Source organism: Cynocephalus volans, chromosome 12 (assembly GCF_027409185.1).
Source record: "Cynocephalus volans isolate mCynVol1 chromosome 12, mCynVol1.pri, whole genome shotgun sequence".
Taxonomy (NCBI): Eukaryota; Metazoa; Chordata; class Mammalia; order Dermoptera; family Cynocephalidae; genus Cynocephalus; species Cynocephalus volans.
Window position 1 is genome coordinate 21,993,780 of NC_084471.1, and position 17,936 is coordinate 22,011,715.

Consider the following 17,936-nt stretch of genomic DNA (forward strand, 5'->3'; position numbering starts at 1 on the left):
TATAAACTTCTCTCTTAGAGCTGCTTTTGCTCCATCCCATAAGTTTTGATATGTTATCTTCTCATTTTATCTCAAGATATTTTTTAATTTCCCTTTTAGTTCTTCTTTGAACAATTAGTTATTCAGGAGCACACTGTTTAATTTCCACATATGTGTGAATTTTCTGAAATTCCTCCTGTTACCAATTTCTAGTTTCATACCATTGTGATCATAAAAGATACGTGATATAATTTCAATCTCTTGTTAAGACTTGTTTTATGGCCCAACATATCCTGGGGAATGTTCCATGTGTACTTAAAAACTCTTTCAAAAACTTGAAGAAGAGGGAATATTTCCAAACTTATTTGATGAGGCCAACATTACCCTGATACCAAAGTCAGACAAAGACATTACAAGAAAAGAAAATTTCAGGCCAATGATCTCTGGTGAACACAGATGCAAAAATCCTCAAAATACTAGCAAACCAGATTCAGAAGCACATTAAAAGGATCATTCATGATGATCAAGTCAGATTTATCCCAGGGATGGGTCAACATATGCAAATCTATAAACATGATACACCACATTAACAGAATGAACAATAAAAATGATAATAATCTCAAAAGATGCAGAAAAAGCATGATAAAATTCAACATCCTTTCATAAAAATTCTCAATAAATTAGGTGAAGAAGAATGTACCTAAACACAACAAAAGCCAAATGTGACACATCCCCAGTTAACATCATACTCAAAAGTGAAAAGTTGAAAGCTTTTCCTCTAAGATCAGTAACAAGGATGCTTACTCTCACCATTTCTATTCAATACAGTACTGGAAGTCCTAGCCAGATCAATTAGGCAAGATAAAGAAATAAAAAGCATCCAAATTTGAAAGGAAGAAGTTAAATTGTCCCTGTTTGCAGACAACATGTTCTTATATACAGAAAACCCTAGACTCCACCAAAAAATGGTGAGAATTAATAAACGAATTCAGTAAAGTTGCAGGATATAAAATAAAAATACAAAAATCAGTAGTGTTTCTATACACTAAGAACAAACTATCTGAAAAAGAAATCCAGAAAACAATCCCATTTATAGTAGCTATAAAAAATAAATTCTTAGTTACCCATGGACAACCACAGTTCAAAAATATTAAATGAAAAATGCCAGAAATAAACGATTCATATGTTTCAAGTTGTGTTGCTGTTCTGAGTATTATGATGAAATCTTGCTCCATCCTGATCCATGAATCATCTCTTTGTCCAGAATATCCACCCTTTATACGTTACCCACCTGTTAGTCATCTAAATAGTCTGTTCCTAACACCCAGCCATCAACATCATCATGGCTCAGTGATCCAAGATTACCCAAAGCAAATGATCCTCCCTCTGACACATTGTCAGAAGGTCAGTAGTCTAACACTACATCACAATGCCTATCTCATTCACCTAACTTCTTCTCATCAGGCATTTTATCATCTCACACCATCACAAGAAGGGGAGTATAGCACAAGATATTTTGAGAGAGATCACATTCACATAACTTTTATTATAGTATAAAGTTGTACTACTTTATTATTAGTTATTGTTGTGAATTTCTTACTGTGCCTAACTTGTAAATTAAACTTTCTCATAGGTATGTATGTATATGAAAAAACACAGTATATATAGGATTTGGTAATATTCACAGTTTCAGGCATTCACCAGGGGTCTTGGAACATATTTTCCACAGATAAGGGGGGGACTACTATATATAGAAACTCTATACTTTCTCCTCAATTTTGCTGTGAACCTAAAACTGCTCTGAAAAATAAAGTCTATTTAAAAACAGCTAAAGAAGATTATGGAATTATGATTCATATTGAGAAAACGAGGACATTAGAAAATTTACAGGAAAAGTAATCTTAAAAAATTGTAAAACTTGTTACTTGTAAAAGAATGGTGTAATTATAGAGACTGCATAAATAAAATTTATTATAAACCATAAAAAAAGCTAAACAAAAAGTGGAATTAAAAAGTAGAACAAAATATAAAGAATGGAAAAAAAGTAAGAAAAATAAGAGTTTTAATAAAAGAAAGTTTAACATTTAATAGGAATTCAAAAAAAGAGAAATCAAAAAAAATAATTTTTTTAAATCATAAAAATTTTCAAGAACAAAAGGACATGAGTGCCAGATTGACGAGCATCTACAAACTTCCAGTATTTAAATTAAAAAAAAATTCATATCATACAAAGGATCAAAAATTAGTATGACAAAATCCTAAGGAAAAATGATCAATATGAGAGAATTAAATGCCCAACCAAGCCATCATATAAGAGTAGAATAAAGACAGTTTCAGGTAGTCAAGCTCTTTAAAAACTTACCACTCCTACATTCAATGCAAGCAAGCCTAGAGGTTAATTAATCCAGAAATGAAGTAGTTAGAAGAGTCCAGAAAGGATTTCTTCAAAGAGATTAGAGACAGAATACTTACATGTGTTTGAATATATTGACAGGACATTTATATAACTAGGGGAGACTTTGGAGACATTAAGTAAAAACTATATAGAAATTTAAGCAAACAAACAAAACATCTAGGGGGAAAAACAGAGGCCAGGAGGAGAGGTGTGGGGTTGGGGGAGGGGAAATGGTGAATTAATGGGTACAAAGCTATGCTATTTACCCTAAGTGAATCAATGTATAGTATATGCATGTATTGAAACAACACACTGTACCCACAAAAATACATAAAAATAAACAGTAAGAGAGAGAGAGAGGGAGAGAGAAAGGAAGGAAGGAAGGAGGGTTACCAATAGCATTTTAGTGGCCATATAACATACATACTGAAAGTTGAGCTAATCACAATTACAATATAACTATATTGGGAAGATGGATGAGGAAGGTGGGCAAGAAGTATGAATATTGTGGTAGGTACAAGGTTGTATGAAAGAAAGAACAGGGATTTTATTTCACTACTTTAGCCACAATGCACAGAATCATGTGACTCACAAAGCAGTAATCCAATAAACATTTGATAAATGAGTGAATGAATGAAAGCAAATACCAAAAGAATCAGTTAAAAATTAAGTCATTGTCTCTGAATGGGGAGAAAGAAATGAGGAGGAAGAAAGAGAGGGTGGAGTACAGGGAACTGCTGTTTTTCAAATGAAGCCTTATAGAAAATTACTCCTTCTGCTTAACTTTGATAATAATTTTAACATTTTTTTAAAGAGAGAAATGGAATCAGTGCCATTTCACTTTAAAGTTTGCAAATATCCCTTTCAAAATCCCTACAAATATCTACCTAATTATCTTCCTCTAAATAAACCTGCTTCTTCTCAAACATTAGCTCACAAGACAACTTTTTTTTTTAAAAAGTGAATTCAAACAGTCTGTTAAATTAGTGGTATAGTGACAGCACTGTTTCCATTTCTCATCACAAACATACACTATTTCATCTACATTATGAATTTAAAGTAGGCTTTTGTATGATTGTCTGGGAACCTAATCATCACTTATGTTACTGTTTCCTCAGTAGACTAGATTCCAAATCTCAAACAACTGACATACAAAAATCAACTTTTGTAATACATATCACTTACATTTGGAACTAATTAAGAACCATTTCATGACTTTGAATTTAAAAACAAATGACCTATCTCCTGTGAGCTATCTTTCCACAAATTTGCTTTACTTCTTTCTTTAGAGACAAGTGATATTATTTTTTTAGGTAATTCAGGATTTTCCCTAAATTCTCATGAGTAAACACACAGATCTAACAACTTAGCCTATATTCTTATTACTGATTCTGGAAATTGATATTGAGTAAAATAATACAGGAAAAAAGACAAAGATACAATCCCTGCTTATAAAGACTATCAGATATTAGAACATGTTGCCAAAGAATAATGCAGTCCTCTGGAAAACACAAACATTTCTATTTGAATTCTAACATTGTTTCAAATTAAATCTCCCTGCCTAGTCCCCCTTCAACACCACTTACTGCAACCTAAAAAAACAGGTTCCCTTTCCCAATTTTATTTTTTTCAGGGCAATGGCAAAACTACTCTCCCGGCCATTCAAATGATCTAGAGCATGATTTCTAATTCTGACTTCCTTTGTTCACTATGTTTGATCAAACAACCAGTCTTACCAAATTTTCCTTGGAATACTTCTCAGACCCATTCTTTCCTTTCCATTTTGACTGCTGCAGCAGTAGTCCAGACCATTATGATCTCATGTCTAGGTTTGCAACAGCATCCTAATTGGTCTTCTGATCTCCAGACTCTTCTCCCTGGATTTATATATACCTACATATTTCTATTTCTAAAATATTATTTCACGCCATTCTCTGGTCAATAACTTCTATATTCTTTTGCATTGCTCATAGCATTAAAGCCCAAAAATCATCCCTCAGGGAGTTCAGCATCCCTGATAAAGTCCCTTTCAAATGAATTCCTAACTTTTCCCTGTTGTATGATCAAGGACCCTGAGCTACAGGTGTGCCCTACATTAATCTTCCTGCAATTTGGGGGAACTAGGGACTTAGCCTAGTATTCTCACTGAATGAAGTCTCTTGTTTTTTGGGTTTTTTTTCCCCCCAACTTATCTAACATATTCTGAATTGACTAAAAGAGCATTAAATAGCATCCAGGACATTGCTTCCATGGAAAAGGAAAGAAACAATATTGGAAGATAAGGAACAATACTAGAAGATAAGAAAAATATCATGTTGGATTGGAATTAGAGGTATAAACATTAACTTGTGAAAAATATAATTCCTAGTGCTGTCTGCTGAAAGAGCAAAGAAGTAACAACCACCCAGTAGCAATGACTAAACCTAGAACACAGACATCTTGGTTTCTAAATACCATTCTCCACTATAAGAAACCAAGTCTCTTTGGAAAAATGTCTGGTTCTAAGAATAGGGCAGAAAAAGAGCAAGATGTACCTAGAAGACCTGGTGCCATAAAGTTTAGAAGTAATCAAAGTAACAGACACATGTCTAAAGGACACAAGAGCTAGACAATAGCGGCTCCCATCAGCCAATTCAGGGACAATTTAAGCAGCAAAATGAATAGTGACTGTAATGGATTATAAACCATTAAGTAAAAAAAGAATTTTGGGAGGCCTATGCTGACAATTAAGGTGAAAAAAAAGCTCTGTATAGTAAAAGCTAATTATAGAACAGGTATGGTAGAATTAGAAAAGCATCTTTTTGTCATAGTAATAATGGATGCAGGCAAGAATCATCAATACTAAAATGAGTGGGTGAAAGCTTTTTAGGGAACATGATACTTACACAGTCACGAAGTATCTCCCCTATAGATTAGTCACTAATTACAAAAGGAATAAAGATACTTTTATATTGAAGAAATGTGGCAGACTTAAGTCAACTGACCATAATCAAGTGAAAGCTGACATCACCAATAATGGGACAAAATGGTATCATGTTCCTCTTAATGCCATGCACTCAAAGGATGCAACATCATTTACATGTTATTTCTGTCAAAAATGCTTAATACGCACAAGGAAACAATATAAACACCTATACTGAGGGACACTCTACAAAATGAATGATTTGTATTCCTGAATATATCAGTCATGAAAGACAGGTAGGCTGATCTATATTAAAAGAGACTAAAGAGATACCAGCTAACTGCAATTCCTTATCTTGGATTAGAGGAAATTGTTATAAGGAACATAATTAGACAATTGGTGAAATACAATGACCATAGACTGTATGTTAAATAATAGAATACCATCAATGTTAACTTTCCTGAACTTAACAATTATACTGTGATTATACTCATATAAGACAGTAGCATTGGATAGAAGAGACATAAGCTGAAGTGTTAAGGGATAAAGGCTCATGATGTCTGCTTACTATCAAACGGTTTGTACAGAATATAATATGTATGTATATGTATATGAATGGGTACAATATGTACGGATGTGTATATTTATATACGTTTATATAGTTATATATTTATACATACATACATATAAAAATAACATGCAAATGTGGCAAAATATTAATAATTGCTGAGTCTAAGTGAAGGGCATATAGGAATTCAGTGTAATGTTCTTGAAACTTTTCTGCAAGTTTAACATTTTTTCAAAATAATAAGTTAAAAAAGTGCTATTTCCATTTTTTTCAATATACCTATGTGAAACTGATTTTTAACGATGACTATGATTAAAAACAAGGAACAGACAAATTGAACATGTAATCATCAGCCCTCCCTTCAGCTACACTTGTCATTTTGCATTTCTCAAACTCTATCTGTACTCTCCTGCCATAGGACCTCTGCATATGCTGTTCCCCTATCCTTATCTTGCCCTCTTCTTCTTTGTCTAGTTAATTCCTCTCCTTCCTTGAGGGCTCAGCTTGATCTCTCCAACCAGGTCAACTACCTGGTCTCAAACCATAATCATATACTTCTCACAGCTATTATTTTACATTTATTTGTATGATTCTCTACTTAATGTGTGCCCTACCCACTAGGTAATAAGCTTCAGAAAGGCAGAAGCCAAGTCTGGTTTTGTTCACCATTTTAACACCAACACCCACCACAATGCCTGGCACATAGTAGAAACTTAAAAAAAGAAAAAAAAAATCCGTGGAGGGGAGGAAACTAACATTTATATAAACAGCTGTATTGGCCTCTGCTGGTCCTTGAACATGACAGGCATATTCCCCCCTCAAGGACATTGCATCTGCTATTCCCTTCACCTGGTAGTCCCCTGCCACACAAATCCCCATGGCACTTTCTAGATGAGGCTTTCCCTGACCACCCTATTTCAAATTGCAACAACTCCTCCATTTCAACCTTAGTTGCATCTTTGTTTTATTTTTCTCTGTAGCATTTATTATGACCTAAATTACTAAATATTTATTAGAATACTATCTATATCTCCTCATTAGAAGATTAACTCCATAAGAACAAAAATTTCCTTCACTGCTGTATTCCCAATGTTTAGAATGATGTCTAACACATAGTAAAACCTCAATCAATACTTGTTAAAATGACTACATAAAATAAGATAAAATTTTGTCAAATATTTTCTACATTCAAAATTTATCTTAATGTACATTGTTTTCAATATGCAAAACTGCCAACTATCCGTGTATAGGAAAAACTATCCCATTTTTCAAGATTATATACTTCCAATTTTTAGGTGTTAAAATAGTCTTCCTTTTTCAAAGTGATGATAATGTGTAGTAACTATTTTTTCTCAATGGCCTTATTTGCCAAAATGAGAAATGGTCAAATCTGTCAGTGTCTAATATTTTTTGGAAATTTTACTCATCTGTGAAATCTAAAACTCTGGAAACTACTAACATATAAGATAAAAATAATTCATCAGAATGTCATTTCACTATTGAAACCACCCATTGAAACCAATCACCTTCAAAAATCTTCTTCTCTAGTCAGTATCTTTATTAACTTCATACCATAATGTTGATCCCCTTTGACCCTTTTTCTGAATTGACCTTTTCCTTTTTTCATCCCTCCTCTAAATCCTCCCTTTCCTTTACCTAAAATCTTTCTAAAATTAAGAAGCTTTTCCTTACCACTCTAGCCTACATTCATCCTCCTCTCACCTGAACACTTCTAGCCCTTTAGTTAGGGCTCATTCCAAACACTAGTTTGGCCCAAGCTACCTACATAAGAATCACTTTGGGGAGATTATGTAGGGCAGTTTCTGTCATCTCAGTGAAGATTAGAAGAATCAGAATTTCCAGGATTGGGGCACAGTAGGCAGTATTTTTTAAATTTGATTCTGACGTACTGCTTGACTTAGGAATAATTAATCCATACCATAGGGTACAAAACTAGACATAAAATACTTTATAATTATATTTGAATAAGCATTACTTATGTGTGCCTTCTAGAACTTCTTTTAGGGAACAAAGGAAGTCTTATTAAATAAAAATAATTGTAACCATAATAATCATAATATTTGCATGTTAACCTTACGACCATAAAACATCAATCATGCATGTCCCGTGTTCAATTATACATATGAAGGCCTTAATTTTGAAACAGATCATTTCAAATCCAATTGCAATATTGTGACACAGATATGCAGAGGCATTTGTGGAAATAGTGTATTATCACAGGAGGGCATATATTGCAAAGAAATTAATGTATTTTAGCTTAAGTTTATTCAAATGCGCAGCAAGCAAAATTCTATTTTAAAGAAAAGTTAATGTAAATGTTGTTTACTAACCTGTTTGTTGTTCTCTGCCATGGAAATCTGCAATGCCAAGAGCATGGAGTCTGCACCACATAGGGTAGTTCGCTCAGAGTTACAAAGAGTGTGCCAATTCCTTCTAAACTCTTTAATCATATCCAAGACAGACTTCTGATTAAGCACAGCCATTTTCTTAAAGTTAGACAGAACAGAAAGTTGAAATGACTTATTTTAATTGGAAATTAACATTAAACACATGTAAGCAAGCAAAGAGAAAAATAAGTAGTAAGTGAGGAGTCATTTAATATTTACCAAGATTGCTTTTAATTAAATTTAGGAAAACAGAATAACATAATCGGTGCCCAATCATATTTTCCTCTCCTTTGGTTTTCTTAAGCCAAATCTCTTGAAACAACAAAATCCAACCTTAAAAATTCAGAAAAATCAGACAAAACAGACATGTAATTTCTGCAAACTTATCATTACAAGAACAGATATAGCTAATTAAAGGTGTATTTAAAATATATTTGAGAGGTGGTAATATTTGTGGTAGATTGAAAAAAAAAAAACAAAAAACTAATTTCCTCTCATCCCTATGTTGTCCCAAAAGAAGTGTTCTATTTTTCCACCCATTTGAATCTGGACCAGCCTTATGGCTTGATTTGACCAACAGTATGTGGCAAGAATGACTTGATAAATCTGAGCCTAGGCCTTAAGAGCCTGTGCACAGTTAATACAGCAGACCTGACTGATATCCTTTGAAGCAGATTTCAGGAGGTTTTCCAATAAGAGTAGCTCACTGTGCTAAACTGTACAAACCATATAGATTATACTGATTACTTGCTTTCCTTCTGGGTCTGTAATTTTGGTACATAACAGAGAATGCCTATGTGTTCAGCCCCTAACAAAAATCCTGGGCACTGAGTCTCTAACAAGCTTCCCTGATAGACAACATTTTACATGTGTTGTCATAACCTGTTGCTGCAGGAATTAAGCATGTCCTGTGTGACTCCACTAAGAGAGGACCTATGGAAGCTTACACCTGGTCTCCCCTGGACTTCACCCCATATGCCTTTTCCCTTTGTTAATTTTGCTTGTATTCTCTTGCTACAATAAATCATAGCCATGAGGACTATATGCTGAGTCCTCTGAATCCTCCTAGCACATCATCCAATCTGGGGATGGTCTTGGGGGCCTCCAATATAAGGAAGGCCTTCTAACTTCAGCTCAGTCTCTTGATGCTCTGAAACTACTGTATGAGGAAGTCTACACTAGTCTGCTGGAGAGGCCATGTGAAGGAGAAACAAGGCACTCCAGGTAACTACCAACACCAACTCATCGACGTGAATGAGGCTACCTTAGACTATCTAACCTCAGTCCAACTGCCAGATGAAATGCAGCAACAAGTGATCACAGGCAAGACCAGCAGAAGAATTACCTAGTTGAGTCCAGCCCAAATAGATAACCAATACAATAGCTAATAATTAGAAGCTTACTTGGTACTTCTGCCAGATACTTTCCAAGAGTTTAATACTGATTACCTCATTGAATTTTCAAAGGATCCTACAAGGTTATTATTAGCATTTTATACCTGAAGAAAGTAACGTCCCATGTCACTCAGCTAATAAATGGCCAATTAGACATAAACCCAAGATCCCTCTTAATTCACTGTATTATATAACTTCTCCTGATGCAGAGGGAAGCCTTTCAAATTAATTTGATGTAGTACCAATGCTTTACATACCCAAGCCCATATAAAGCAGACAATTCCTTTCTCTGATTTTACAGACATGCCTGCTACAAGTTTTTTTCCTTTTTTTTTAAGTACCAAAGTATTTAAGTATCCAACATATTCACATCCCCAACATCTTATTTTGAGTATTTTTCTGTACACATCCCATTTACTGACTCCTGTCATCCTTTTCTTCTACTTTTATGTAGCATAAACAGAATCACAGACATTTACTAGACATCTCAGGCTTCTATGACCAAGAAAAAGGGCATTTACCATTTACAAAATAATAATTTAAATTATATATGTAATCTCTGTGATGTAATTTAAAGATACAGGTAAAAGACTGTAGATTAAAATAGCTACATAAACACAAATCTTTGCAAATAGCTAAGAGTTATACTCAAAATATCACCCTCATTTCTTAAAAGAAAGAAGAAAGTGAAGAACTAAGGGGTCAATTTCAATTTGCCTGATATAAATTTTTAGCAGTAAATTACTTACTAGTATTATTTAAAGGTATTATGAGTTTAGATCACTATGAATGCAGACTCAACTGAAATTAGACTATTCTAAATTCTGGCTTCACCACTTACTAGTTGTGAGATCTTGGCAAAGTTACATCACCTCTCCCTGCCTCTCTAAGCTGGGCATAACTTCCTCATACTGAAAATGAAAATATTAGTTCCTGTCTCAGAGGGTTTTGTGAAGAGTAAACAATACAAATACAAGTAAAGCTTTTAGCACAGTGCATGGCACATATAAAAGCACATTAGCTATTATCATGCATTATGAGTTTCTAAATTGTTTTGAGTTAAAATTTAAAGAATATTACTATTGGTGACAGAAAATCGACAGTCTCATCCAGGGGTCAGCAAACTTTTTGGAAAGGTACAAATAATAAATATTTGAGGCATGCAGGCTATACAGTCTCCGTCACAACTACTCAACTCGACCTTGTGGTGTGAAAATAGCCAGAAACAATACATAAAAAAATGAACATAGCTGTGCTTCAATAAAACTTTATTTATGGACACTGAAATTTGTATTTCATACAATTTTCACATATCACAAAATATTCTTTTCATTTTTTTCCCATTTAAACATATAAAATCCATTCTTAGCTCAGGAGCTGGCTGCACAAAAACAAGCAATGCAGCTGGTTTGCCAGCTCCTGGTCTCTACCAAGCTCTTCTAGTGGCTAGCTGGTTGCATGAGCCTAGGGGATAAGCTTTACACCTGGCTGCCCAGGTAGAGAAATCATCACTCGAATACAGGAATAATATCCACCCTCTCTACTTACCTTTGAGCCAGTTGTGAGGAGTCAATAAGACAATGAATATGCAACCGCTCTGAATTTCAGGCTGCACTATACAAAAAATAGTAGCAGAAGGCAGCAGCGATAATAAACACTTGTTTTGAAAAACTGGATTCCAAGCTGCACTAAAGCAAAAATTGTGAGACAGGAAATTGTCACTGGGGAGGCAGTGTGAGATGGTTGAAAGAACTAGTTTCGAGTCAGACAGAGCAGGGTTCACATCCTCTCATTTATTAGCTCTGCGTCCTCGGTAATTAAAATCTCTAGTGAGCGTAAGTTTCTTCATCTGTAGAAATGGAAAGATAATTCCTACCGCTTAGAATTATGAGACGTTAATGAAACAAACTACATAACCCACCTAGTGCTGGACACTTAGCAGGTGCTCAATAAAAAATGGCAGACGTTATCATTGTCAGAATGCAGGTCCTAAAGGTTCCTTGGTAGGATATAATAATAGCAAGAAGAGGGAAAGTTAAGGAATTGGAGTCTGCGTACATAGTGGGACAAGATCCCTGGTTTCCTTCCTAACTAATGGATTTTAGTGAGGCCTCGGTGGGCCTCAGTCTTCCAATCTGAAGACATCCCTCAGGACCTCCCAGCTCCATCACTGGACACTGTAAACGCCGTCCAACGCCGCCAGACCCAACCAGGTTCCCGCGCGAAGCTACGGTCTCATGGCACTTTGTTGTCACCGAAACGCCCTTTCAAGCAGCGGCTAGAATAGCCACTTAAAGTGCGACAGGCAAGCCGGGCATGGGTAAGACTCACCTGACTCCAGGGAGGCGTAATTTAGCCTGAGGAAAAGCCCCACAGCGCTGCCGTCGCGCGGCTGCTTGAGTAGAAGTGAGTTCCATTTTAAATCTCGCGGGAGGGCACGGGAGCCAATCGTCGCGCTCACCCTCCGACCCGGAAGTAGAGACGGCGCGCGCCGTGTCACCCTCAGCTGAGAACAACTTCGCCTTGGTCGTTTTCCGGCACTCTCCGGTGCGTATTGCGCGGGCAGCCTAAGGGGCCGCACGGCTTTGCTGTCTGCCGCTCCCCGCTCCCAACTTATCCGCGGGAGTTCTTCCTTCTTTCCTCCGACCTCGGGCTCGGGGAGGTTAAGAGCGGGATCTCGCGGGACTTGCCTGGCTCGGGGCGAGGCGTCTGGGCTCATTGCGGGGATTTCTCTTGTTTATTTCTCCTTTCTGCCCTTTTACTTTTAGAGGGTCAAGTCCTGCCTTCCGTGTATAGGTGAGGCCGTGACAAAGTAATGACACCGGGCACTGCTTTAATGAGCAATAGATGAGAGACTGGGACCGAGTTTCCTGACCTCGAGTCTCGTGCACTTTCCATACCGTTCTGCTTCCGTGGGTATCTCACCTGCTGGTCACCCTTAACAAGCATCCAGTCCCAGATGATGCCCATTCTTAAGGTTACTAGTTTATAAGCTCCCCGAGGTGGGACTCATCTGATTTTCAGTATATTCTCATCAGGTGTTTTGATGTGTTTGTTGCTGAGCACAACTGTTTTCAGTACAAATACCTTGCGTCTGATAAAAAAGAAAAACTCTTGATTCACAATTCTCATGTAGGAATGCTACTTTCAGAATGCACACTAGGCTCTAACAGGTTAGTTGAGGTTTTGTACCTGGCTTTATGAGTATATCACATACCACATTTGGCACTCCTTCCATCAGATCCTATATTCTGTATCTGTTTATATTATAGCTCTTTTCACGCTATATCATAACCATCCCTAGATTGTGATCTCCTTCAAGGCAAGAGGCTGTGTTTTTCTGCCCTGGTGCCCAACACATAGGAGTCTTTCAAATCCTGGCTGCTTCGGAGCTTGGCAAGTTAGTTAACCTCCGAAGCCTCAATTTCCCCATTTGTAAATTGGGGGCCATAAGTAGTACATGCCTTTAAATTTGTGCAAATACAAGATATGCTAATGTTAGTAAAATGATTTAACATGGCATCTACAAGTACTGTTCCATAAATGTTAATTTTTATGGATATGTTTGCTGTTAAAAGTGACTCCATTTTCAAGTACTCACTTTATCCTTTAGATAATTTAAACAGAATTTTATGGTGTTATATTCTGTGGGTACAGTATCACTTACAAATGTGGAACAGAGGAAAACTGTGGAGGAAGTGTTAAAACATTAATAATTTAATAATTAGATTGAATTGTTTTCCTGCAGTTTCTGACCCTTGATAAGTATTTTAAATATTTCTTTTGAGTTGTCTGTGGCATTGGAACCTTATTTTGACTCATTTGCTGAATGACCGACACTTTGGCTGTTTCTAATTGTATTTATCCTGTAATCTGCAGTTTCCTGACCTTGTCCAGTAGAAGGCTATTTTATTTTTACAACTACTCAAGTTTTGACCTTCAAGATGAAGCAAGATGCCACAAGAAATGCTGCCTACGCTGTGGATTGTGAAGATTATGTGCATGTGGTAGAATTTAATCCCTTTGAGAGTGGGGATTCAGGAAACCTAATTGCATATGGTGGCAATAATTACGTGGTCGTTGGCACATGTACATTTCAGGTTAGTCTACAAAGTTGCTAAAAGACAGTGAAGATAAGAAAACTTATACAAACCAAAGCTAAACTTTGAGAGTGTATTGAGTTAAATGTTTAAAAAGAAAGATTTGAAGAACCACAGAGGTATTCCCAGTTATATCTGCCTGAGATTTGTGCAGACATTATATAGATGGTGAAGAAGAAGAGTATGAGGCTCCTTTTTTGCCTCATGATTAGTAGTGGAATATTGTGGTGGTTGAAGGCGATGATTAACTGAACATTTGTATGTATAGGAAAAACCTCATTTAAATGAGATCCAATTATAATTGCAGTTTTTCTCCATTCTTCTTTGACATAGGAAACAAGCTAATACTGAGATCCTAAAAAATGATCCTCCAGGAGCTTTTATAGCTTCCATGTTATTCAGCTTTCCTATTAATGTGCTGACGTACTTCTTATACATCTAAAGCATACATCTGGAGTATACAAAGTATGGGATCGTATTAATTGAGGAGGCAGTTCAGCATAGCCGTTAAGAGCATGAATTCTAGAGCCAAAATGCCTAGTGGTTTACTCCTGCTTTGCTTTAACTCTTAATGGCTATGTGACCTTGAGGTACTTAACCTCTCTTCTATAAAAATGAAGAATATGGTGCTCAATAGGATTTTGTGAGAAAGTAATGAGTTAGTATGTGTAAAGTTCCTAGGAGGCATCAGGCACACTGTTATTCATACATAATCCAGAATGTTATTCATAGAACTGTATTTCTCAAATTAAAATTAATTAATGGAATTAATGTAATTTGGCAATGACCGATTTTCAAAAAGTTGAAATAACTTTATCACTAAAGTGATATATTATTATAAACATTATTTCCCATTTTACTCAGGAAGCAGTTCTACATCTTAACAGTGTTTTGACATCTTGCAGTTTATTTTAAAGTACAATAAATGTGTAAAGTTTTGCAAAATTGGGTGCATTCATATTTGTCCTAAAGGAAAGTATGAATTGAAATTTTCAGTTTTATTGGTGTCTTAGTAGAATATGAGAGCTCTTAGACTGTCTCCCATTGTCTATCCAGGTGGGGGTACGAATTTCTAGCTTTTAGGCTGCATATCACCCAGCCTCACTTCAACTGGACTACTGGATTTGGATCATAAAAAGTCATATGATTCAAACAAATAATGTAGCATACACTTGAAAAAGACTGAAGAGAAACCATTTCTCTAATGCAGGCTAATAACCTGCAGAAGAATAAAGCAGCCCCCTACAGGTGAAACTAACTTTTTACTTCATTACTTTTAAAATTAATAGCTATGATCATAGAATTATATTTTAAAACAATAAAAAAATACGTTTATCTGCAGTTTATAAAAAATTCAGAAATGTTGAGGGAGAAAGTCAGGAGGGGAGAATAAATCAGGAAAAAAGTCAGAGACAGTGGGTGACAGAGAAAAGGGGAGAGGAAAGGAAAATGACAAAATGAGGAAAAGAAAGTAAAAACATTTGTATTTGTATTGTTTCATTATGGGTTATGGTCACATGGATTGTCTTGGTTGAGCCTCAGAACTGTGAGATTGACAATGTATTATCTTTTAATTTTACTTTTTCATGACTTTTTGAAGTACCCTCATACTTAAGTTAATTAAGACTGTTCCTATCCTCATGGAATTTCCTTTCTACTTCAAAGAAGTTCAGGAATTTGCATGACTACTAAATGAAAAAATAAGATCTAAACCCCATTCTTAATCTCTTGTTTTATTTCTTTACACTTCTATTCAGATAGGTTGAAGCTATGATTCAAATGGTTCTGAAGGAGAATTGAGTTCCAGTGGTTTGCCCTTGGGGATTCAAAATAAATTGTTGCTTCTCTTGGAAGTTATTTTTTATCTAAGTAAATATTATTAAACATAATTCCTCTTCTCTTATCCTAGAACTTTGAAGTTCCATAGCACCCAATTTCATGCCTCTTGTCTTGAGAGAAAACTAAGTAAAGATAAATTCAAATTGAAAGATTTTTGCATTCCCATCAGAAAGGCAATCCTTGTGTTAAGACTATTAGGAAAACGCTGTAGATACAGTGAATTTGAATTTCAAAAAACCATTTTTCAGAATCTCGTGCTGTTCTTTTTAATGTAATGAAAATATAAGCCGATTGATAGTACTCTTAACTGGTGTCATGTATTTACCAAATATTGATTAAGTCCATATTAGTGCTGGGAAGTTAAAAAAGCAAGGACCTGGCCCTCAAGGAGACATTTAAATATAAAACAGTGCAATAAGAAAAATGCTGTAAGAGCCCTATGTGTAAAGAGCGGAAGGAGCGTGAAAGTGTCTAAGTCTATTCAAAGGGTCTTCATTAATGAATTGAGGCCTCTGTCGGGACTTGGATGAGAATATTGATTTTAGCAAGCACATTTCATTTATGTGGAAGATGAAGCTGAGGATACCCTAGTGCTTTGGATAACAGACTTCATTTAACAAGTATTTATTGAGCACCTGTTGTATGCCAAGCTCTGTGCTCAGAATCCAAACATTGTGTAATAGATTGGATTAATGGGCCAAGTTGACCAAGCTAAAATTTAATAAAGATGAATATAAAGTCTTAAAAGGTAGACTGGTAAACCAAAAGGAGAATTATGACCTAGGGTTTTTAGTCACCTGAATGTTCTCCATGAGTCAGTGCAATGATTAAACTGCCAAAAGGAGCTAATTCAGTGCAGTCTAATAGAACTATAATGTGAGCCACAAATATAAGTTTAAATGTAGTAGCCACATAAAAAGTAAAAAACAGGTGAAATTCATTTTAAAACCATATATTTTTATCTAGTATATCCAAAATATTTCACATGTAATCACTATAAGTTCCTGACATGTTTTATTTATTTTTTTCATAGTCTTTTAAATCTGTTGTGTATTTTGTGCTTTATAAAGTGTACACATATCGGATTGCGCTAGCCACATTTTAAGTGCTTAATAAGGCCCCACTTGGCTAATGGCTACTGGATTATACAGTACAGTTCTCTCTATATCTTCCTCTGTAAATTGACTGAAATCTTTAATACACAATAATAATAATAATTTTTAGTTCTCAGCAGTGTATTATGATTCAAAGTAGATAATGTACTTAAAGACAAATTTCAGAGTAGTTTTAAATGTTTAAAACTGTCATGTGGTAGAGGTATTAGAATGGTAAACAGATTTTATGTAATTTATCACCTCTATGTTTGGTTAGAGTTGTTGCTTGTAGTGCTTTAAGACTGATTCTAAAGATTATCCTCATTTGAGTGTGTTCACCTAGGGGAGATCAGCTATGGCCAGATACTTGCCATCACTAAATTAGATTTAACTCTGTAGAGTTCCAGGAATAGAACTTGGAGAAATGAGCAGAACTTACTTGGAAACAGATTTTGGCTTAATGTTAAGGAGAACTCTTCTAATAATTAGAGCTATGCTCCAATTGAATAAGGTTTTTGAAGAAGTACCTAGTTCCCTCTCACTGGAACTGTTCAGAGTGGGATTGTGCAAACCTCTTTTAGATGTTCTACTAGAAATTCAAGCATTAGATGAAAGAATTGGACTAGATAAACTTAACAGTCTTGTCTAACTGAAATTCTGTATTTGGCCTTAAGTGGGTATGTAGGAGGGCCTGCCAGTTTCAAACACTTACAATAGCCCTTCTGTCAGTCTGGCTTTGCCCCAACCTCAACTTTGCAGGAGTTTTGTATAATCATTTGTATTATATAGCGAGTTTTCCAAAGTATCTTAATTTCCTGCCTATACAATACTGCCTACAGCTCAAACGAAACCCAAAATAGTATTCGTCTCTGCCTATACCACACACACACTCTGGCCTTTTGGTTGGCTCAGTGGCAGACGGTGCTGCCAGGAAAAAAGGATTTCACTGGTAATACATAAAGCTCAAGCTGTACAGCCCCTTGGATTTGTTTATCCCTATGACCACCCAATAATTCCATGTATAATTTGGGTAGCACTGTTGTTACAGTAGCAAAATAATGTTCATTTTCATGTAAAAACTTTATTTTTGAAGATTGATTTGTCAGGTGTGGAAAAGATAGGTGTAACCCAAACTATGAATTCAGCCATGATTAGGCTTCTAAACTTATTTTTAATTTGCTTACTGATCACTACCTTGGCATAATTGGCTGTTAGCTATGCAGCTGTTATACATACAGATTATTAAGTAATAAAATT

General features: G+C 35.5%; 2 protein-coding genes across 7 annotated transcripts in view; one reads left to right on the forward strand and one right to left on the reverse strand.

Annotated features, from left to right (window-relative positions):
* The window catches only part of PARPBP (PARP1 binding protein), an 86,583-nt gene extending 74,552 nt beyond the window's left edge, over positions 1-12,031 (reverse strand). The window contains exons 1-2 of the mRNA XM_063074702.1: positions 11,978-12,031; positions 8,196-8,351 (exon numbers count right to left, since the gene is read on the reverse strand). Coding sequence (XP_062930772.1) covers positions 8,196-8,348 — 153 coding nt within the window. The 5' untranslated portion in view covers positions 8,349-8,351; positions 11,978-12,031. The remainder of the gene's footprint in view (positions 1-8,195; positions 8,352-11,977) is intronic.
* Positions 12,032-12,122: 91 nt separating this feature from the next.
* Positions 12,123-17,936, forward strand: part of NUP37 (nucleoporin 37) — a 39,865-nt gene continuing 34,051 nt past the window's right edge. Inside the window, exons 1-3 of one of the 6 annotated variants that reach the window (XM_063075704.1) lie at positions 12,123-12,193; positions 12,415-12,558; positions 13,526-13,746. In XM_063075704.1, the coding sequence (XP_062931774.1) occupies positions 13,591-13,746 (156 nt within the window). In that variant the 5' untranslated portion in view covers positions 12,123-12,193; positions 12,415-12,558; positions 13,526-13,590. Of the gene's footprint in view, positions 12,194-12,414; positions 12,624-12,777; positions 12,820-13,025; positions 13,047-13,525; positions 13,747-17,936 lie in introns of those variants that run through there. The other 5 variants (XM_063075707.1, XM_063075705.1, XM_063075706.1 and 2 more) reach the window with 5 other exon arrangements.